General features: G+C 32.2%; 1 protein-coding gene across 1 annotated transcript in view; it reads left to right on the top strand.

Moving 5' to 3' along the window:
• LOC127738199 (globin-3-like) overlaps positions 1 to 25650 on the top strand; it is a 44588-nt gene that overhangs the window by 5654 nt on the left and 13284 nt on the right. Inside the window, exons 2-3 of the mRNA XM_052249354.1 lie at positions 2046 to 2362; positions 21026 to 21257. Coding sequence (XP_052105314.1) covers positions 2142 to 2362; positions 21026 to 21257 — 453 coding nt within the window. The 5' untranslated portion in view covers positions 2046 to 2141. The remainder of the gene's footprint in view (positions 1 to 2045; positions 2363 to 21025; positions 21258 to 25650) is intronic.

Here is a 25650-nt window from a genome sequence, read left to right as displayed (position 1 = left end):
TTCGATTTTAGTTAAAACTTGGCATTTTAAAAATAATTTACTTAGTTGGTTAAACAAATATTTCCTGTTTAATTGGTTAATAAATGTACTAAGTAATGGGTGTTTTTAAAATGGCCGTGTAACATGTCCTGTGTCAGTAATGCTGGCCTCTGATGCTGTATTGTTCCTTAATTTTAGGACCATTACAGACATCTTCAGACCTTTATTACAGACCTTCGACATATAACAGGGCCATTAAGAAAACACCCATTAATTAATACTATAATAATGGATATGTACATATATGCACATTCTTTATATTTAAAGAAGCCAAAAACGAACCACATATGTCATTAAAATGTATTCGGCATTGTATGGCATGTTTTCATTGTAAAAAGTAAAATAACAAAATACCGAACTCCAAGGAAAGTTCAAAACGAAAAGTCCCCTCAAAAGGCAAAATCAAAAGTTCAAACACATCAAACGAATGGAAAGCAACTGTTATATACCTGACTTGGTACAGGCATTTCCTTATCTCCAATATGGTGGATTAATCGATTACTGAAATTTTACATGACTGTACTTCTAATTAAAATAAATACTTAATTACAAGTTAAATTCAATTTCATGCAAAATTGTAACTAATTAACCTCAAGTTTAAAAAAAAAATCTTGGTCCGACAAAAGAGTGCATTCTTTTGTCAAAAATACCAGGCCTATAAATTAGGTATGTCAGACGGTCGTTCCATGTACATTAAAAACTCATCAGTAGTGCTCGAACGAACTCATCAGTAGTGCTCGAATGAAAACAGTTATGGAAGGCCAAATCAAATTTGACGTTGAATATAAAAAAAAGGAGATGGTGTATGATTGCCAATGAGACAACTATCCAACAAAGTTCAAATGATGTGGATGTAAGAAATTAAAGGCAAACGTACGGCCTTCAACAATGAGAAAAAAATATGAAACAATTCTATTGAGAAAACTGACGGCCCAATTTATAAAAATGTAATTTACGAAAAATAAATATGACAGACATGAACTAACAACAACTACTGAACTACAGGCTCCGGACTTGGGCTGGGCACATAAATAATGTGGCGGGGTTAAACATGTTTGTGAGCGCTCAACCCTTCCCCTAATCTGGGAAACTGGTGTTACAGCACACCATAAGAGCAAACAAAAGTTGTGACAAACACGGCTAAGGCAATCTATGCATTGATGTAGAAACACTTTAGCCTTTTCGAATAAATTCAACATTTGCGTCAACCTCCGACATTGTCGTTTAAACTGGTTGCGTGAATCCAATTGATATGTGATAGAAAAGGCATTGAATCGAATGTAAATCAAACATGGCATAAACGGCTTTGTGGACAGTAAGCGTACTTTTGGAAGGCAAGATTTCTGATACAGTATTACTTTTTTAGACTTCCTTCTCCTACTCATGTACTGAGTACTTCAGTCAGTTTTGGTCAATTTCGACGCGATTCGATTTGATATGAGGTGATGATCCACGTTGAATCTTGTTTTATTACTTGGGTGTATTTGTTTTGTTCAGAGGGTTTCAACTCGCGGAACCTTCGAATGCTTTGAAATAGTTGAAGGATCCACCAAAAGAACCTAGTTTAACACATTACTTTTTAATCTTTCTCCAAGCAATTGATTTATGTATTTTAACCGTTTTTCCCGTTTTTCTAATGATTTTGACTTCCCCCTTTTTTTGTTATTACCTTGGAATTTATAATATTTGTTGCAAGCCAATTCTTATCGTGACTCCCCAGGTTTTTTTATGTCTTTAGTATAAGAAAGAAGATTCTTATCAATATTACTCAAATCATCTGTATACACAGATTGCTAATATTGTAGATAATTAAGTTTTGCTAGTTTTATAACCTTGCGTTCGTAAAAACTGTGATAATCGAAATATATCTATAATGCACACAACATGAATTTATTATTATCATTTATATAATATTTTATATGCGACATACTTCATATATTTACAGATAATCACTTAGTCTAGGACTATTTATAATCAAAATATACATAATAATATATTTTATTTAGCAGATTTAAAATTACCTTCATAAAGATTGATTAAATAGTGAAGGAAATTCATGTAAAACAGAATTGAATGGGATTATCGACCTACGATACGAGGATATGATAATGGGCTGTCAGTATTCACAAACAGAAATCAAGTCGAGGCCGACAATAACTGAGGATGTAGAGGTAATGGCGGATGGTTCTATACCCGAGCCGCCTCCACCAGCTCCTACCGATCCACGACTACCATTAGATGCTAGACAAGTATTTAAATTGAAAAAGTCTTGGAAAGGAATTAAAAGATGCATCGAATCAACTGGAGTGGAGATGTTTATCAGGTTAGTCAAATTATGTATTATTTTTTTTCTATCAACTCTTATTTTAGGCATTTTTTTCACAGTACAATAAATAGTTAGCATACGTTGTTATAATAAGAAATGATGTGGTGAAATAAATTTCTTAATTTTTTTACTTATATAATTAATTCAGTCTTACAGTCGTTAGTTATATATATATGTATAAACATTTTAAGTTGTACTTTGAAGGAAATATGAATTTTATTACATTAGTCAGTTTTATATCTAACACAAATCTAGAGTGTATAACTCACTAACATGCGTAAAGGAAAACACTTGGTTTACATATTTTCTATTGTTAATTCTTACCCTTCTCATAATATGACAACATAACTAAGTTATACGTACATGTGTATTTTTCATCACTTCCCTCATCATATTAAATTATCATTACCGAACAAACCATTTTTACAATGTTTATGAGGATAATTTTGAATTTGTTGTATTGCAATGGTTTAAAAAGTTTTAGCATTCAGTCAATTAAGCTGACAATATCAACAGAACATAGATGTGTTAAATTATTGATCAAGTGATGTGACACTTCAACACACTGGAAAATAAGCGAGTTTCACACCAAATAAACAGAAATTGATCTTAGAAAATACAACCATATAATCAATTTAAGTATCCTAAAGAAAATCGATTAATATAATCGCTTTGCTTTTTATACTAAACATTACATCGCAGGTATTACTCTACTGATTTTATTTTCATTTTAATATCAGAATCTTGCTGCGTTATATTTACTGTATAAAGCAAATCCTGTGAATAGAAATCAATCTATGACCGTATGTTGACTCCTTAATGTCTTTTCTAGGTTAATTGTGTTCTTTGTTTGTTGCTTCATGAATACATTTCCCACATTCATACGTAATATGGACAAAAATAGACTTGATTTTTAGAAATATGCGTGATTAGAAAGAGATATGAGGAAAAAATTATAATAGCCACGGACCAACATTCGACAAATATATAAAATGACATATATACATTGAAACCAAACTATATAATAAGTTTTACATTACCGGGGTAATTTTAAGTTGTGAAAAGGTTTGCCTTCCTTAAGGATGATATCAAAAAAGACTTTCACATACATCTGTTAACAATAGTTTATTGTTCAATCAATTGAATTTCTTTTGACAATTGAGGAAGTTCTCCATACTTGCTCTACAGTTTGAACTATGAAGAGTGTTTATATAATGACAAAAAGTATACTTACTATCATACAACTTGGTGTTTTAGTGGCATGCAGCAAGAAGAAAGTCACGTTTCGCTGATAAATGTCCAATTAATTTCAGATAGAAAGTAACCTATAACCAATTAACTAGGTTTAATGATGATTGAATAAACTTGGTTGAACGGTGGCACATTAAGACAAACCCTTGCATAGCAGAGGATAAGCTAGATAGGAGCAGACTTTTGTTTGTATCAAGCCCTATACGGAACCCTCAAAGACTTGTTGCAAGGGTTCCCTAAGGAACATAGAGCATAACACTCGCTGAACTAGACATCATTCTGACCGGACGTTGCTGCGTATTTATACATCCCTCACGTGACCGCCCCTCTTAAGCATTGAGTTTTATCGTCGAATGGAAGAAATCGACTTCTTTACTCCGTTATTTATCATATAGTAGGGTATAGTGTATGGGTATAGTGGCATGTTAAAAAATGGAGGTTACTCTGAGCTACCTTTACGCAACAATTACTTGGATTAGATATTGCGTCTGTGTTCAGATCTCAGACACAAAATAAACTACACTAATTTTACTTGATGTAAGAATGGATATAAGGGATAACAGTCATCCCACAAAAGAAAATCATTTTGATCCACGTTTTATGGTTCGCGGACTTGTATTTAGTTTTACTTCCCAGTTAGATCTCAGATACTGAGCGACCAAAATGTAGGTCCATTTCGCACTAGAGTTCAATTTCAGTCCTGTTGTATAGTTATGATCCATCTTATAACCTTGGGACGAAGCGAACTTTTTAATCGTAGGTTATGTATTATAACATCATATAATCAAAGTTTAACTCTCATTATATATGTATGCACTCATACCACATCTTCTTACATTTATGTATAAACTCCTCTAAGGTCTCGCAACATTGTGTTAGCCTATTGTACGGGATGTCATGTGTTCGATGCCTTTTAGGGTAAAGCAAAAGAGTGGTATATTGGTTTTCTTTCTCAGTCAAGAAAGCGGATGTTTAGAGTAAGTGCAAAGACCAGTCAGAATAAAATTTCTGGCTATGATGACTGTTTTCCCATGGATTTTAACTCCGGGGTTAACCATTAAAATATTAACTAAATGTATCCTTTGAGTGTACAACAGGAGGTTCATGAACACTTCACATATTGCATATTACCAAGAATATGTATGTTAAAGTTGCCACTGGACGTCAAACATTCGTCTATCATTGTTGTTACCATTATTATAGGTGTACAAATGATGATCTATTACATACATCTATATGCATGCGTGTCTGATTGTTGTAAGTGTACAAATGATGATCTATTACATACATCTATATGCATGCGTGTCTGATTGTTGTAAGTAACCACAATGCATTCACAACATCAAAGCAAAAATCAGTATATTAATAATATAAATACAGCCACTGCCAACATTTAAGGTGAATAAACTTACAGAAACTGACAAATGCTACACGAATGAAATCAGAACTAACAGTAGAAAAATGCAGCCATACATGCATAATGTCACCTTTGATAACTAACACTGTTTTGGAATTGTCATTTTTTTTCGACTTTCGGTATATATGTTACCGTGAATTTGTGTAACCAAAATCAATGGCGTAACGCATTGCGGGGGACATGGAAATACCGGGCGTCCGTCTGTCCGTCCGATTTTTTTAGCGCTCTCACAGGTACAATTCTTACCAGATTTTTATAAAACTTATACTATAAGTTAATATCAGCAATATGTCGGACAAGTTCTATAATGGTGCCCGATCGACTTTTTTAAAAAGAGTTATGCCCCTTGGAAATATTAAATTTATGGAAAATGGTATCGTTAGCGCTCTCACGGGTACAGTTCTTGCCAAATTTTTATAAAGCTTATACTATAGGTTAATATCAGCAATATCTCGGACAAGTTCTTTAATGGTGTACGATCGACTTTTTTTAAAAGAGTTATGACCCTTGGAAGTATTAAATTTATCGAAAATGGCCTCGTGAGCGCTCTCACGGGTACAATTCTTGCCAGATTTTTATAAAACTTATACTATAGGTTGATATCAGCAATATCTCGGACAAGTTCTTTAAAGGTGGACGATCGACTTTTTTAAAAGAGTTATGACCCTTGGAAATATTAAATTTATGGAAAATGGACTCGTGAGCGCTCTCACGGGTACAATTCTTGGCAGATTTTTATAAAACTTATACTATAGGTTAATATCAGCAATATCTCGGACAAGTTCTATAATGGTGGACAATCGACTTTTTTTTAAAAGAGTTATAACCCTTGGAAATATTAAATTGATGGAAAATGGCCTCGTTAGCGCTCTCACGGATACATTTTTTTATAAAACTTAAAGTATATTATAAGTAATGCCCTTGAAGGTCTGTTTGAAATATTTAGTATACAATAAAAAATAATTTTTTGTCCACCGCGCACGGTTTTTATTTATAAATTGTTTGAAAGAACAACAAAAAAAAAGTGTTTTTATTAGTTATTGCTCCTGGATAGACAACGCCAGGGACATTGGAACTCTGTTCTTTTATTTTCATTTTTATAGCACTGGCCGGGTTGAAACCTGTGCTTGTGGACTGTATCATTAGCCATCTATGGATTTGGCTATTATTTTAGGTCCCTTTTGGTCTTAAAACTCTTCGCGTGTTTCGGTTCATATACATCATGATCCTTGACTTTCAAATATTTGGCTTTGCTTGTTTCTGATGAAGATAAATCCAGAAAAGCAGTTTAAACGCATACAATTTATAAAGTGTTATTTTCATTTGGAGACTATTTTATGAAATTCAAAAAAATAATAATTGACCTCAAATAAAGTTGAATTACAAAGTTTTATTCCAGAATATTACATTTTTTCAGAGAGAGAGAGAGAGAGAGAAAAAACACAATTGCACGTATTAGGGGGAAATAATTTTAATTGTATCATTGGGAAATACAAGTATATATCAGAACACATTTCCCCTGTAACAATAACTATAGTAACAGTAGTATCAATATTATAATGAGCTTTTTTACATTCCCCTCATAGCAATAGGTGTTTAATTATAATAGTATAAAAACCTTTTATTCGATCAAATGATATACGATTTAATTATGACAAGAACTATGTTGCAGCATCTGTTAGTTATTTCAATATGCTTCCGGATATTCTGGTTCTGTTATAAATGATAAATCAAATGCTGTCTCGTGTACCATCTGTAAATAATGTTTATCTGGTTTTATAGTAAATATTTCATGTATGATAAACCTTTGCAGACTTTGATAAGCCGAGCGCAAGTGCTTCTTTTCAAAATTAACATCTTAGCCAATGTCTGTTCAATGCTCAATAAAAAAATATCATGTAAACTATTTTCTGCCCTATTACATAAATATTTGATTAAAAACAGAATTTTATTTATAAGAAATCAATTGATTGCTAAGGCCATGCAATTAACCTTTCAACCACTCGAGTCTTGAGCTGTGTATAAAATCGAATTGCATGCCTAACATCAATAACATGTTTTATTTTCATTTCTTAGAAATAAACACAGCAATTTTGTGTAAAAACACATGAAATGTCATAACAGTAATGTAGTAAAATAAGTATTCCTAAGTAAAATAACAGGTGAAAAAAGATGGCGGAGCATCTGTACTAGTATTTTAAACGATAAAAAAATAACGAATTTCAGAGGAAAATATACAATCGCGACAAACTACAAATAACGAGACGGATTTACGGACCTACAAACAAACACATGAACAATTTTTACTCATTTTTTTCTCCCGGTAAGAACTCCTACATGTCTCTTCGCATGAATGTGATATCTGTCGTTTAATACGAAGTAGTGAATACCAATATTGAAAATCAATCAAAGTTTCAAATCGACGAAAATACATGACGCACATAGAGAAATAATGTCTACGAACATTTGAAGCATAAAGTATCTTCGATCAATTCATGAAAGTTACTCGTCACACCTTTATATTGTGGTTATAGTGACTTGGTAGCTATCTAAAGGAAGTTATTGGACACAGTCAAGCTTGTTCGAAGCAAACAAGCTATGTTATGTGATATATGTAGGTATATTGGCACTCTGAAAAGGAAAACTCACTATTTGTAAACTAAAATCATCACGCTTGTCATGCAGTATTGCGTTCAAACGTCCTTCTATGTTTATTTATAGGATATGCCTTAATCCTAGTATGAAAGAAAATCTGTTGCTTCATGAGTGTAGAGCTCATTTGGAGAGACGAGGTGTCGATTATTGTTTACATGTTTAATCAAAGTACTTCGTTTGTATAGATGACGATTCATTTTAACAAATTGGTTAACACTTGGATGAATAATGCTCCTTACGAATAGATAAATAAATTTACAAAGAGCGATACACAATTGAACTTACCTCTGTCTTGAAAGCTACTTTTATTGTCCGGAAATTGTTCTACCATTTGTTGTACCCGGAAGTCTGCAGTCTTCCATTAGATGAAAGTATGGCATGCTCTAATTTACAAACACGTCATGACTAGTTATAAGCTGATATTGGTAGATCTAAAGTTCAATTTAAATATTAAAAAAGAAGAAAGAAGGGTAATCGATAAAATCAGCGAAGAACATTATTTACAAAATGTTTTGGTAATTATTTTTTTTAATCTTCTGGTTTACACCACATGATGGACAAATATACCATCCTCTCCATTTTCTAGAACCAACAAAATCTCGACAAATGTCTCGCCTACAACATACTAATCAGGTTTTGTGTGTCAATATCTTTATAAAATATGAAGACGTGGTATGATTGCCAATGAGACAACTTTCCACCAGAGACCAAATGACGTAGAAATTAGCAATTATAGGTCACCATGTAGCCTTCAACAATGAGAAAAACATATACCGCATAGAAAACTATAAAAAGAAAAATCCGACATGACAAATTTAAAACAATTCAAATGAGTCAACTAAGGCCTTATTTATTTACAAAAGAATAAACGAAAAACAAAATGATACACAAACAAACGGCAACCACTGAACTTTTTCTATTCTAATTGTTAGTTGGATCTTTGGTAATTTTGTTGATTGGTTGTTTTTAAATTAAAAAAACTGACTAATGTGAAAGCTGCTCTTAATTGTGGCAAAAAATGATTTCTTGAAAACTGTTCTTAAACATGTGTTTTCCTTTCAAGGAACGTGTAAGACTTCTCCAGAAAAAATTCTAAATGCACTGACTAATATTGTCTTTCTTTTTCTTTCTTGTTTCATTCTCTTTGTTTGGTTTCTTAACTGTAATAATAATAACATTTCAACTGTTGCTGGATAAAGCAGAACTATTTCAGTCTCTGTCAAACATGACATACCATTCTGAAAGCTCTTATATCCAATAGCTATTAATTTTGGAAGCAATTCGCTTGTTATTACATTGCTATAGGGTAATCATGGGAGTACTTATAATTTCAGTATTTTGTTCAGTTTTTTTTTTCTTAAATGGTAGAGGACTATTTGTTGAACAAGTAAGATTCATGACAGAAAAATCTTTTGAATATGCCTACCTTTTTTTCTCAATTCCTTTATAATAAAAAAAAGAAAACCGAACATTTATTCCATCAATGGTTATTTGTAGGTTCCAAAGCAATAAATTATGTATTTGTACAATAATTATGTATTTGTAAACAGCTAGTTTGTTATTGGGTACAATGAACAGTATAAACACTCTTCCTTAGTTGTTAACAAGAAATGAAAAACATTCCCGGTGTAAAGTAAATGAGTAATAAATGGTGAGCACAGAACAGGAAGATTTTCTTAAAAGCTTTAATTAATGAAAAAGCCAATCAATAGGACAGTATGATGCATGATGCATGAGTTTGTATAGATTTATCTTGACGTCATTACTCGATTTTCACGGAACTAGTACAATTATGTTTTTGGTATGTTGACGTTAAAAGATGAAAACATGTTTAAATTATTAACATAGTATATTTCATAAGCCTGAGTTTTCATTTTTTGAAATCCTTCACTATTTATAACTTGTACGTTGGTTTAACTGGTGTCCTTATGAACTCGTTGACAGATTTCAGCAACTACCAACTCGATCACAATTAAATCATTTGGGGAATTGTAAACGTACAAAATGTGATTTCACAATATCGTTTTTCAGCACATGATTTATTGCTACAAGGTGGCTGCTCTATACTTTATGATTGACACTTTACTCCTTCCGTTAAGACTATCATAGTAAAGTTACCTTTAAATGCATGTAGACAATGCTGTTATAGGACATGAAATGAACAAAGATTGATATAATCATTGAAGCTTGCTTAATGTCAAGTGGCAAATATGTTATGCATATTCGGAACTATATTGACTGCACAATGCTGCGATTTAGTCTTTTTATTTGCCGTTTGAAAACAGCGGCGTTAATTGATGGGATATGTAAATCCTTACTTAAGTTACCTGTCGACACCCACGAAGAGCTTTTTGTAGAAGAATGGCACTTACCCTATGTGTTTCTTGGTTTAAACACCCGAGTTTGACCGGTCACCACATATGAATTTATCTTGACATGTAAATGCTAAACAGACGTAAATATTCAGTTATAAATATCAAGACTAAAACAGAACTAGACAATGGTACTGGTACTAACTGTTGCTGCAATGGTACGTTCAAATGTAAGGAAGTTATTAAATCAACGACCCCTGGCTTTTATATGTTTGGGTTTGATCGTTCCTGGTGTAGGTAAAGCGCTTCGGACGCATGCAATTTAAAAAGTGTTATGTTTAATCAGTGATATTTTCCCAGGCTGTGAGCGTTCATTTGTAGCGACATTAAATTTATACCAAAACCATACATAACATATTGATGCAATAAATATATTTGATAATAACTGAGTCACTTTGCTTGATTTATATTAATCAGCGTAATGAAAAAAGGATATAAAACAACCGCCTATTTACTAGCTGTATATACATTTTCAGTTTGTTTGTACTTGACCAAAAAATAAAAAATAAAAAAAAAAAATGCATGGGATACATTTGTACATTGTAAATGCATTTTAAAAAAATGTAACCAAAAATATTCTCCGATGATATAAATGCAACGAATTGTATCTCTCTTTATTCAAAACGATAAGTTGATAACGTTAAATCTTTTCAATAAAATTTATTTGAAGGACTTCAAAGTATACTGATTGTTAAAGCATAAACAATCTTGGTTAACCAATTTCAGGGGAAAAGTTGATTCTGAACATTTGTCGTTTCGACAGTTGATTATTAACATATGTCGCTTCGACGAAATGGTGTTAATTGAGGTCAAATGCAGTCTGAAATAATTGAATATTATCCAATGCTATAACATACATTTTGCACTTACATAATAAGAGTATGGTAACTTATCACAGGCTATTTATTATTATTTCGAAGTGGACAGCATATCTTAAAGGGTATATTCTTTGAGTGCGGGTTGTATAAATCATCGTCTTGTCTATATGATATGCAAACAAACTTTGCAACAATTCAGCTACAAGTTTGGCCTCTTGAAATGGAAATGTTTAGCGCTTTCTTTTTCCAAACACACTGTAAGTTGCCTCGACTGATAAAGGTGTCATTGTTTGTTTAAATATATCTGATGCGTTTGAATATATATATGCTGAGAGTTGTTTTTATTAACGTGGTGAACCTAAAGTCTCCAACACTTCTACTTCTACCATATAGTGACCGCCTTCAACAAATTGAAGATTATGTCACAGCAGGATAACTTACAACAAGACATATATATATATATATATATATATATATATAGATTAATATAAGTCTAAAGATTTGCATAACGGTACTAATATAAGATGGTAATATACGAAGATGATGTTATAAAATCGTGTTGACAAATATTTCGGCTTAACACTGACGAAGGCTATTTGTTAAGCTGAAATATTTGTCAACACGATTTTATAACATCATCTTCGTATATTACCATCTTATGTTAGTACCGTTGTGCAAATAGACTTATATAATTTTTTCCTTATCTGCGCAGTATCGTCTATTTTAGACGATCCGGTACATATTAAATTTGCTGGTTGGTCCTTTTTATAGACTTCTATATAGATTAATATATATACAAATTAAGGTAGATTCATGGTATACCGCCATCTTGGATTGTACAATCGCAGTACACAATTGGTCTAGATCTTTGCCCAAATCTGCATACTTGAAAACAGATAGGCAATTTATAGGTTAGACTGTTTATTTAATGAAAGAAAACTTGGTGATTTATTGCATTATTCAAAATGTTTAAATAAATACCAAATAATTGTGTTTTTAGAATCATTTTTTCAACTTGGCCATTTAAGGGGAGATAACTCTTTTAGTAAAAAAATTATACTGGACTGATAGGGAAATTTTAATTTTTTACTTGTAGCAAGAAAACAAGTTCGGTGACACCATTTTTTTCTTTCCATTTTCTTAAAGCATATTATAAAACCTATCTTCTCATATTTTATTTCAAAATTCTATCTCATAGATTTCTTTTTATGCACAAAAATGTGTTTTTTCATGATCAATCTAAGCAAATTTGTGCAATTTCATACGACCCGTAGCTTGAAAAATAGCACGGTGACCCATACTTTTTATTATATTTTTGGAAAAAGCATAGAAAAATCTTTATTTTGGCGAAGTATAAAAAAATTCTATCTGAGGAAATATATACCTATGATCTACCTTAAAAATAGAGGGAAAATGAGAAATAGAAATGTACAATTAGTTTGATATAGAAAGTTGAGTTTAATATTGATGCTTTGAAATTGAAGATTTGAGAGAGTCTATTGATGTGCAATTTATGATGTTATCAGGTAGTTTGTTCCAGTCGGTTATTGTTCTCGGGGGAAAAAGATTCTTTTCTGCACTGTGTTTTCAGGATGGAATTTGGCAGCTGTTCGAATATAAATGTCTTCTTTGTCTTTTTTAAGGAATTAATTTATTGTTTTTAGGTATTGCAACCTTTTCATGTTCTATTTTATGTAGCATTACCAATCGTGAATCTTTTCTTCTGTCAGAGAGGCTGAGCCATTCAGTTGTTGTAACATGTTACCAACGCTTGAGGTGTTTCTGTATTTGTTGGTTACAAAACGGGCAGCTCTCCTTTGAACTTTTTCAATGCTATCTATGTCTTGTTGTAAGTATGGATCACAAACATCGCAAGCATACTCTAGTGATGGTCTTACTGGGGACTTGTATGCTTGCTCTTTAACTGATGTTGAGCTAATATTCAGGTTCCTCCTTAGAAAGCCTAGGGTGCTATTAGATTTTTTTGCATATATTGTTAATGTGTGCATCCCATTTAAGGTTTGAGCTGACGGTTATCCCCAGAAATTTGGTGTTGTTACATGTTCTAAAGAGTGATTGTGTAATGTGTAGTTAAATGTAATTGGTTTTTTATTTCTGGTGACTGAAATAACATTACATTTATCTGGGTACATTTATATAAAATATGTTTTATATCTAAATCGCCAAGAATATAAAAAGTAAAGTCCTCTAAATGGATTTTAAAGTTACTATTAAAGATCTTAGACCAACACCAGATTTCCAAAAGACAAAGAACAAGAAGAATGTATTTATTTATGTAATTGTCAAATTCAAAATATTGATAATAGAATAGTATTTATCTTACCTCCTTCGTCTTTTGAAGTTATTCGGTATGGGTATTTTAAGGTGGTACCCAACACCTTGACTAATATTAATTTGGCTCGTTTAATTTTCATAAAATTTTGACAAAATGTTTACTTTGACCCTTTGACAAAAATATAAAAATTTCAAAAAATTTGAACCAACCACTTTATCAGAAAAATTTCGTTGGTTATATAGCAGTTTGACAAACACTAATTTTGATCATTGAGAAGCTTAATATTTCCTTAACAATACAACGTAATTAAAACGTTCAGCTGATTTTTACAGAGTTATCTCCCTGTAGTGTTAGGTACCACCTTAACAACTGCAATACGTTGTGGCAGCGTTAGAGGTTGAATGAAACAACCATCATGGTTAAACTGGTTAATGAACGCGGTCTCTTGTTAAAATCTCTTCCTGAAATGGATTTCTAAAGGGGGTACTGTGCATGTTAAATTCAAAATGTTACACATTACTATGATACAAATTTACTTTAATTAACACTATTTTTATAACTAGAAATAAGAAAGTCACGAATTTAAAATGGGAAGTTAAGATATGTCAATGCGACAATCGATTCATACAGCATAGAATATAGATATCTTTTGTGTGCTTGCAACAGATTAATCAACTTCAATAAAAAATTGACAACAAAATTCATTGGTATTATTGATTAGCTAGATCACGCTCAGACATATTGAACAGCTCCAGATAGAATATTAGTTAGATAAAAAGATCATAAAATACCTTTCAATTGGGACACATCCTGCCAATTACGTTTTTGTTAAATTTGATATCGCTCAAAAAACTTGAAGTGAGTAAAATAATCACGTGAAATTGCGTTGGTAGAACTGCGATAAAAAATATTTGTATAATGGTTTGATTATATTAAACAAATAAGTTAACCAAACATACAATGTTTTTTTGGTATACAAATCGGCCCATACATATATCTTAAATAATAACCTCATCGGCATCGTATTTTATAATTAAATTAGCAGCTGTTCATGAATGTCGGTTGCTGCATAACTGCACAATTGTGTTTAGTACGCAATGGTAATAAATACAACTATGAGAGTTTAGGCGAATAGAAGAGACCCAAATCGAGTATACAAAGAGGGGAAAACAGAGGTCAAACGAATAAAAAATATACACTTTGTAAATACAGCTGATTCACAAACCACGCCTCTTTTGGGGAGATATTTAATATTCACGGATATTTTGTTTTGTTTACGTACTGGTTCCCAGATTTGTACGACTTTGCCCACAGTAGAGTTATAGAAAAACAGTACAATAACGGTTGTTACATGGATTCTTTTTATGAAGTTACACAGACAATTTTAAAGAATAGAGTCACTCGTGCATTACGTTATCATTCACCTTGTGACCAAATTACCTGTTTTCATAAAGTATAATTTATATGATAAGTGTTCATAAAAAATATATTTATAAAAAAGCTAATTATGTCCCAAAATGCTGAAATTAAATATTTAAAGTGTCTACGAATTTACTGGCTGCAAGAGTAGCTGTAACCATAAAATGCTTCCCTCTACAAACCTCTCGTCGGTTTGTTACATTTTGTGTAAGTACTTTAGATGAAATCTTTCGAATCATCTAAATCGAACTATACAGAGGGTTTCACCTTTCTCTCCATCCTCAAGGGATTTTTTAAGTCGAATTGTGGTAGCGCAAATTGAGTCTCAACGTCAAACAAATTAAACTACCAACCATTTTGGACATTGTGATGGAAAATGAAAAAAGAAATATTGTGCATACGTCACTTGATCAATATTGGGTCTACTCGAATATCACATAACTGTAATGACCACGAAAATAAACTGGAAAATTTTGATTTCCAAAATATGTTGATCCAAAAATTTAAAAAGATACAAAATCCATTATTTTTCAATACACGGTATTCCCCATAAAAAAAGAGAAACAGCTTTTTTTAATTTATATATTTTGTTCTTTCATATTTTTTGTTGTTTATTTTGTTTGTTTATACGTACGTACGTCCGTATGATTGTTTTCTCTTTTTTGTTGAGTTGATATGAGGGGTATGAACCGGGGAAGGGGGCAATTTAAAAATAAGAAATGGGGGGTGGGGGCAGGCAAAATATATTTTTTTCCTTTGTTTCTTTGGAGAGGAGGAGTATTATATATAAATGCAGGGGCGTAGTAGACGGGAATGGGGACAATACCCGCTCTACACATTTTCAAAATAGAGGGACAGAACTGTGTTATTGTCCCCCTCCCTTCCCCTCCCTTTCCCCTAACACACTGTCTGGCAATTTATTTGTAATTCGAATATAAACAAAGGAAATTAACTTACTTCTAGACTTTAGAAAAACAAAAAAGGGTTTTTTGCTTGTCACTTATCTTTAAGAACCCCCCCCCCCCCCTTTTCAATCTACTCCTACGTCACTGATATGTATCAAAGTAATCAGCAATAATTTTACTCGCACACAGCTTGAAGAATTAAAAGCGCTAGTTTTTACGCAAACTCCCTAATTCACTAAAGACTAAATATCCCCAAACATCGTAGTCGATAAACCGGTATTGAGATTTATTTGTGTTTAGTATTTTAATTATGCAATCGTTTTAATTGCAAAATGTATTGCTTTCTAATTAAAAACGTCGTACAAGTCAGATACAAAACAAAAATAAACAAAAGAAACGGGCTGGTACCAACCAGCCGTATAGTTTGTCTACACTTGTTGTCAGGCCAATGTCCTGACTTCTCGTGCAGAAAAATTATACGGCAACGGTTGTTACCAGCCTGTTTTTTTTTGTTATAAATGATGAAAATATGCCGCACAACCCTATGTTTTACCTTAATAGTGCATGTGATCTTCGATTTCACGATATATTTTTTGACGAAACTTCATAGAAATAGTGGCACAGTTTTAGTCATAAAAGGAGTTCCTATGGGAAATTGCATTGTCTATATTTACCATGTTTACAGAGGTGCAACATACAGTTCATACAAATGGTGTAAAATGATTAACAGTACAGATGTCGTATGAATCAAATGACCCATTGGTGGCCTACGGCTGTTTTCTGTTCTTTGGTCGGGTTGTTGTCTCTTTGACATATTTCCCATTTCAATTCTCGATTTTATTCTAATATTTTAAATATCAACATGACACATGTAATCGACACTTTTTTACGTCATAATTGTTCAACAAACAATAGACATTTAGCAACAGGCTTTGTTGATCAGCCACTTGATTTATAATTGGCGTATCTAATACACGAAGTATTCATAATAGACTGCAAATATTGACTGATCTCGCCTCTGTCTAAAAACATACGATTATTATGTTTACATTTAGTTAATGATTATGATATTTTATATGATAATTGTTGATAAAAATGATGGTTATTAATAATTTAATACCCATTCTTTACTTGCTAATCAAGATTGAATTGTTTCTATATCGCTAAATACAATATTTGCAATATCATGGAATAAATTAAGTTTCCCTCTTGTTTGAGAAACATTATGCAATTATATCAAAGAACAGAATATTTGGTAATATCTTTGAACTAAAATGATCGATACAGTTTATTCAAACATGCACCTACTTAATATATCCATGAAAGTTATCGATGACATCAGACTACGTTTTAAGGCAGTATTTATTACTACCAATTGAATGGCTGCCATTGACAACATGTCTGACATTAATGTTGGTTCCAGTTTAGACAGGAAATTTACGCACGCAACTAATTTCCTTTTATGGAAAATGAGAACAGGAAAAGTTATTATTAAGGAAATATGGTATTCGTTGAACACGATAGAAATACTCTATAAAATAACTTTACAGTTTTACAAAGTGTACTTTTATGTCCAGAGATTAGGCAGTTTTACAAATTGTACTTTTATGTCCAGAGATTAGACAGTTTTACAGCGTGTACATTTATGTCCAGAGATTAGGCAGTTTTACAAAGTGTACTTTTATGTCCAGAGATTAGACAGTTTTACAAAGTGTATTTTTATGTCCAGAGATTAGACAGTTTTACAAAGTGTACCTTTAGGTCCAGAGATTAGACAGTTTTACAAGGTGTACTTTTTTGTCCAGAGATTAGACAGTTTTACAAAGTGAACTTTTATGTCCAGAGATTAGACAGTTTTACAAAGTGAACTTTTATGTCCAGAGATTAGACAGTTTTACAAAGTGAACTTTTATGTCCAGAGATTAGACAGTTTTACAAAGTGAACTTTTATGTCCAGAGATTAGACAGTTTTACAAAGTGTACTTTTATGTCCAGAGATTAGACAGTTTTACAAAGTGTACTTTTATGTCCAGATATTAGACAGTTTTACAAAGTGTACTTTTATGTCCAGAGATTAGGCAGTTTTACAAAGTGTACTTTTATGTCCAGAGATTAGACAGTTTTAGAGAGAGAAGTTAGACAATTTATATACATTGCTTTGTGTAAATTGGTATCAAATTTTGATATACTAAAGCAATAAAGACGTTATTTTTAACATTGTATATGTACTTATATTCCTTTTCAGTGCGTATATATTAAATACAAAAAGGCAACAAGTATGTGTACGGACCACAAGTAAAAGCAATTATACAACAGAGATCGTTCAAACATAAAGCATTTACAGGTTCTAGATCTATTAGTGGAACAAGAATTCAGTCTTACTCTGAATTGACAAGGATTGCAAATTTTCTTGCCGAAGGTCGGTGGTTCTCTCTGGGAACTCCGGTTTCTTCCACTAATAAACACTTGTCGTCATAGTACTGCCAAATTAGCAGGAAGTGTCGTGAAACACAAACAAGCAAACACAACTTCTTTCTCTTCTCAAGCACATACCATTACATTCGGGATTTGATGAGGTTTCTGTTGCTGAATTTATATTTTTCTTGTGTAATGTAATTATGGACTGCTTGTCTGTTAAATATTTTGTCTTTTGTCTAAACTGTCGTTTGGTTTCCATCTGGTAGTTATTAATAGTCCTTTAGAAAACCATCTTACCTTTCTAGTATTTAAGTGCCTTCAAAACCGTGAGTGATATCAAAGGCTTTTACATGGCAATCTGTTAATGTTAATTTTTGCATACTGTGTATTTTGATAATGTTTTATTGGATTGTGATAATATGGTGATTTTGATAATATCCTCTCATATATCCTAAGTGAAGATTACAAATCTTGATATTATGCCAGCTGTATTTTTTTACCGTATAGCTGTCTATCAATGAACACTTTACGAATTTTAACTTTTATTTAAACTACTGATTCCAAATGACTTTACATGTTCTCAAGAACATACTCTGTGCACTAAATGTGCACTTAAAGCAACTTGACTCATTTCAAGATTATTGTTCTAAATGGAAACTTAAAGTAATGCTGATAAAAGTAAAATTGTGTTTTTTTTTTCTATAGATTTTGTATTGAATTAAATAGAACTAGAAATAGTGAATAATCTTTAAAAATATTTAGGGATATAATTGGCTATCAATTTGACTTTTAAGAGAGCTAAACTGTGAATAGTCATCAAAGCTAATAAGGCTTTCTATGAAGTCCGAATATTAGGCAGAACTCACGACCTCGCAATCAGACACAGCTCGATTTTTTTTATAAAATTATAAATCTATATTACTATGGGTGTGAAGTATTGGGTTTAAGTAATATCGAAAAGTAAATTAAACATTTTGTAAATTGCTGCTACATTTAAATTAATTCATTTACACCATCTCATATGATATATGGCGAACTTGGGAGATTGCCGCTAGAAATTGACATAAAAGGTTGAATGACATAATGCCGGGCTATTTTCGTGTTTTACCGCCCAAGAACAATTCCCCATTTAGATATCATTTGATAATTCTGACGCTTCATTCTTGGTTATTATTGGTATTTAGTTAAAGTATAATAGCTACAATAACGCTAAAACGCATAATAACAATGGTTGTATCAAAAAGGCACAGTGCAACAACCTCATAAGTTAAGCATACTGATTGCATTGAAATATATTTATCCAACGCAATCATAGGTTTGAACGTTGTTTTCAATTTAGACTTGATTATATATATATTCGTGTCTAAATTGAAAACAACGTTCAAACCTATGATTGCGTTGGATAAAAACCGCAATTTTTATACGTTTGCATGCAAAACAAATTTCTTGTTAAAGGGGTCTAAATACAGCACAAACAACATTTTCCAAAAGACCAGAAAAGTGAAAAAGTATATTTTAACAAAACGCATTTGACTAACAGGTCGAACAACAAATGTTCTTAAACCCTGCTGACTGCCATTGGCGATTGCCAAATAAATGGATCACCGATGTAATAAATGGATCTTAATTATAAATTTTATACTAAACAGAAAACAAATATATATATATATACCCTTCAAAATTCAAAAGTCTATCCTAAATTGAGATAAATTATATGGCCTTCCAAATACCGTTTCGATTACTAACATCACTGAAGAGACATTAATTTTCAAAATCCGGATATGGTGTACAAATTTTTGCACCTCATGTTTTCGGTATACCATCTTTTCCGCAAGTTTATTGTTTTCTGTTTGGTATTAAATTAATAATAAAGAACCATTTTGTTACATCTTGTGATCCGTTTATTTGGCAATCGCCAATGGCAGTCAGCAGGGTTTAAGAACATCCGTAGTTCGACCTGTTAGTCAAATGCGTTTTGTTTAAATATACTTTTTCACTTTTTTGGTCTTTTGGAAAATGTTGTTTGTGCTGTATTTAGACCCCTCTACCAAGAAATTTGTTTTGCATGCACACGTATAAAAATTGCGGTTTTTATTCAACGCAATCATAGGTTTGAACGTTGTTTTCAATTTAGACTTATATATATATATATATATATATATATATATATATATATATATATATATATATATATATATATATATATATATATATATATATATAATGTATACTGAATTGTTTAGAACAATCTAATGAAGGTTGTAGTTTTTATAGGATATAGTTCAGATCTTAGTTGATCTTCAAGTAATAAGAACACAAATACAGAGCACTCTAAATGGCAGAAATTACACTCATTTCGTAACAGAGGAAGCAAGGGTAATAAATCAGTGTTTTTAACCCAATACATCATTAAAAATCATAACTTTTGGAACAGTAACATTCTAAACTTTACTCCATCAATAATCGAAAATGTCGTTCATGCTGTCACTCCAATTATATGTTAAGAACTCCACGGACGTTTAAAGTAAGACAGTTCATGCTTCAGATTACTAATAAGATCAAATGAAGAGTTGTATTTTTTATTCAACTGCAGAATATGAATATATTACGTTTTTTCTCAATAATGAAATATATATGTATTTTTTAGGTAATTTTAAAACCGATATCATGCCATATGTTGGCCTCTACATATGTCTACTAATTTTATATGCTGTCATATTGACGTATACCCAACAACTCCTTTTATTTATATAATGGTAGGAAACTTTAAATTCTTCATCTCAGTCACACATTCTAAAATAAATTTCAAGTTTAAAAAGAGAAAGATATGCCGTAGTTAATGAAGATAGTTGATTTGATCTCACACTTCCTTAGAAACGCATCAGCAGTTTGCAATACACAGATGGTGATTGATTATCTGTATTCTTTGAAGTAAACTGATGAAAGGGAAGAAGAAATATATTTATTCATTGATTAATTATTCTTGTCAAAATATTTATTAATTTATAGTTATCTTGCGTTAGTAACCACTGCTGGAATTAACTCTTTTTTTTCTCTCTTATAAATCAAATTGTTCTTTTGATTTAATGTTTTTTTATTTATTTTCCAGGATGTTTAGAACAAATTCAGACTCAAAAACCATTTTCAAACAATTCAAAGATTTAAAAAATGACGATGAATTACGTGTGAGTGAAACATTAGAACAGCATGCTACAGGAGTTATGAATATTATAGACGACGCAATAATGAACATAGAAAATGTGGACTATGTATTTGAACTATTAAACTCTACTGGAAGAAGACATAGTACGTTTGAAGGATTTTCACCGCCATTCTTCTGGGTAAGAGTTCGTCTCAGTAATACTTACCTCACTAACATGTAATACTTCCCTCACTTACATGTAATAGCGACCCAGATCATGAATACTTCCCTCATTTTCATAGTGACCCAGCTCATGAATACTTCCCTCACTTACATGTGATAGCAACCCAGCTCTTTTGTAATCTATGAATCAATAAATGGTAATAAAATTAAAGATCTAATGATAAAAATAAGTAATATATCCCTTCTTTTAAAAATAAAGCTCCACACAGAATCAAATGATGAGAAAGCAAGTAGAAATATGCCAACGTTAAAAAGTGTGAAAATCCATGTACTGACGATTGGTATGCTTTTCTGACGAACGTATCAAAGCAGGACATGTTCTCTTATCATAATGTTATTTCCAGCCTACATTAACTTAAGACTTCTTAATTATATTTTGGAAAGCAAATATCTATAAACAAATATTAATCATACGAGGTTAAAACCTATAGTCAAAAATGCCTTCCTTGATAGAGAATAGATACAATAGCAATATTTAATGATGATGCTATTGATGTGTGTTGATAGCTCCAACACTGCTTTATGTATACATTCCATTGTCAGTGCTTTATTGCTATTTTTATTGTATGTACACTCTCCTTCTTCATTGATTTCTTCTTTAAGATTCAAACATTTCTCATCACCAAAATTCAATCAACGTGTGCTCACAGTATTCTCAGTCAATGATTGGCTAATCAGAAGAAATCGATGTCTATTTCCTGGTTTCAATTATTTTTATTTTTAAAAAAATCCAATGAACGACAGGCAAATTCAAAATGAATTAATTGAATCAGAATACAATTCCTGGCTTTATTTCGTTAGAATTTTGGTTTTTATTAGGAATGACTTGGAAACAACAAAGGATGAGGTAGTTCCTGATCAACTAGTTTCTCAGTCGTGTTGCTCATGAGGAGTAAAAAAGAGTTATAAGACGCATTCGGTGACGTGATTTGGAAGATTGGGGATTGCATTGATTGATTAGAGTTAAATAGATATAAGAAGATGTGGTATGAGTGCCAATGAGACAACTCTCCATCCAAGTCACAATTTCTAAAAGTAAAACATTATAGGTCAAAGTACGGCCTTCAACACGGAGCCTTGGCTCACATCGAACATCAACCTATAAAGGGCCCCAAAAATGACTAGTGTAAAACCATTCAAACAGGAAAACCAACGGTCTAATCTAAACGAGAAACGAGAAACACGTATGAACCAAATCAACAAACGACAACCACTGAACATCAGGTTCCTGACTTAGGACAGGTGCAAACAAATGCAGCGGGTTTAAACGTTTTAATAGGCGCCAACCTTCACCCTACCTGAAACAATAGTGTATCATCACAACATAGAAAGACACACTATAAAATATCAATTGAAATGGCTTAACTCAATCAAAAGACATGTTAACAAAAACAAGCGAGCATACACCGAACGAACAAATTTGATCCACGACACAATGCAAATACAAAAACCAACAAAACAAGGGAGTTAGGTGTTTAACAATATCAGAAAGACAACCATAACCCTGGACAAAACGCCGCCGCCAAACAAAACAACGCACACAGGCAATCAAAAATAATTTTGCTGTAAGGCACACATGGAGCACGGAAATAATTTTTACAAAACAAATAATCTTGCCGCCCCCAGCACGAGAACAAAAATGAGAACCCATCGTCACACTAAACACCTACCAAAAGGTGGTATATATCAAAAATATCGAGACTAAATAAAACACTGAATTACCAAACATTAAACAACAAAAATACATTACAAATTGCACCAACAGGTCAAATCAACACGAAAGTACGACCTGAGAGTATTCGCAGTTACTGAAAGCTAGTTAAAAGCCAAAAACAATTACTAGTGATAATAAAAAATCATGCATCAGAGACTAAAATCAACTAAAACACATCCCAGGGATTTAGTGTTTTAACGTCATAGACAGTCAAAGAAGACATGACTTGTGCAATGCCAAAATAAAAGTATCAACAGGCAGTAGGATAGTTAGGAGTTAACCTGTTAATAAATATGTATAATGTAATATATAGATAGAGTAATCTCTATATAGAAAATGAACGTGGATGTGTATTTATACATCCCAAAAAACCGTTTGAAAAGAATACCAATTTAGTTATGTTTTAATCTGCTAATGAAAAAATCGATATTTGTGCCAATGTAAACTATATTCAAAGATCTAATTACAACATTGGTAAGCTAACCTTTACTAATAAGTTTGTTTAAAGGTTCGACGAGTTTAAACAGATCACATAGTGATTTCCGCGCTTTTAGTACAATATTACCGTAAAATTTAGGAAGTTTTCTACAAGTACAGCCAAATTGACTAATCAAATCTTTGTATCTACAAAAGAATTTAGTAAAAGTTTTAAGCAATTTATGGTAACGAAATCCCTGACTTAATATTTTACCAGTGATGCATTGATTACATTCGTTAAAATCTATGACATCACTACACACACGGGCATATCGAACGAGTTGGGATATATAAACACCGTATGATGGAGCCAAAGGAACATCGCCGTCTAAAACGAGAAAATTAACAATAGGGAATGAAAAATCGTCTCTTTTGTCGTAAATTTTAGTATGGAGTTTCCCTTTAAAAATTGAAATGTCTAAATCTAGAAAAGTACAACTACTGCTGTTTATGTTAGATTTATTTAAAGTAAGTTCCTTTGGGTAAATTTCGGTCGTATATTTAGAGAACTCTGGATTATTTAACGAAAAAATATCATCAAGATAACGGTAAGTATTGTTGAATGTATCAACTAAATGTAACAATGACGTGTCTTTACTGAGCTTGGTCATAAACTGAGATTCATACCAATACAGGAATAAATCTGCTATTAAAGGGGCGCAGTTAGTGCCCATAGGAATACCACCTACCTGTCGATACATTTTATGGCCGAAACGTACATATATGTTGTCCAGGAGAAAATTTAATGTTTCAATCATATCTTTACATTTCAAGTAAGTGTATCAGCATACTTTTCCTTTTTCGTTATAGAAAAAGGCTTTAAACGAGTTACAGCAAATAAATTTGCAATGAGATTTTTCAAAAGACCATTTAATTAAATATGAAAACGTTTTCTTGATAAGATTGTGTGGAAGTGTAGTGTAGAGAGTAGAAAATCATAACTGTCAACAGAATTAAAAGGACCATCAAAAGCACGTATTTTATCTAAAACCTCTAATGAATTTTTAACACTCCAAAAATAATTAATACCATTATTTCCATAAGCTTTATTACAAAAGTTGATAACAAGTTCTTTGATAGTAGTAAGGGAGGTAGTTAGAAGCACTGACAAATTAGTAGTAGAACACATACTAGATGTGGAGATGAAACAGAATTTAAATGGCTGTTTGTGTAATTTAGGTAACCAGTACATAGTCGGGACTTTCAAATGTTCGGAAGAGGCTTTAAGCTGGGTAGTGGCGGTGATTTTCTTGTTTACAATTTTAATCTCTGTGGAGCGTACGGACCTGAATGTAGACGAATTGATAATTTCGTTTGGGAGAATTTCCGTGTAGTATATGCGTCACACCACCACTACATTATTGGCTGCTTAGTCTGTCGGTACGAACACAAACCGCTTTGCGAGTATTTGAAGTTTATTTTTTATACTAACACCACTTTCAGCACTGTTGCCTATTTCGCAGCGGCCAGTTGTATTGATGTATGCGGTCGGAGAACCACCGACCTTCGGCAGGAAAACTGGTAATCCTAGTCAATAATGATTTGTTTCGAACGCTCCTGTCACGTGCGGGGCTCGAATTTACAATCTCAGTGTTGACAGGCTAGTGATACAGTAGTTTAACTACTTAGACCACTAGGCAACCGAGTCCCCTGATTGGATTGCAGTACATTAAATAGAACATGTCCATAGTTATTGGTAACCAAAATATCCATGGCAGTTGAAGACTTCGACTTTGTTGCAACACATTATTTATAACCTTTACTTAATTCCTCCATCTTCAAAAGATAGATGGTTTGGAAGTTTGGTAGAAGCTGCAGAAATCTGGTTCAAAACAAAATAGATTTTTTTAAATTTTTTATGGTGATGTTTTTAGAGCTCATACATTAAGATACGATCTATATAAACTTATTGTATCTTTGATTATACATGAAAGGGAAAACAGGAACCGTATAACTACCACACAGTTAACAGACCAAATCGTCCACCATCACTCGACTCTAAATAATGTTTCCGAGTAAAGTAAAATGTCTTCCTGCGTCGGTTACCTTGTGAACTAGCACATAAAAATCCGACTTAGTGTGCCGGTCTAGAACAAAATAGGGCCCATATGCATATTGCATAACCATGTTCTTGTCTTGATATGCACAACATAGTTGC

The sequence above is a fragment of the Mytilus californianus genome, unplaced genomic scaffold (assembly GCF_021869535.1).
Source record: "Mytilus californianus isolate M0D057914Y unplaced genomic scaffold, xbMytCali1.0.p SCAF_4, whole genome shotgun sequence".
Classification (NCBI taxonomy): Eukaryota; Metazoa; Mollusca; class Bivalvia; order Mytilida; family Mytilidae; genus Mytilus; species Mytilus californianus.
The sequence above is the reverse complement of the archived record's forward strand: the minus strand, read 5'-3'. Positions and strand labels throughout refer to the sequence as shown.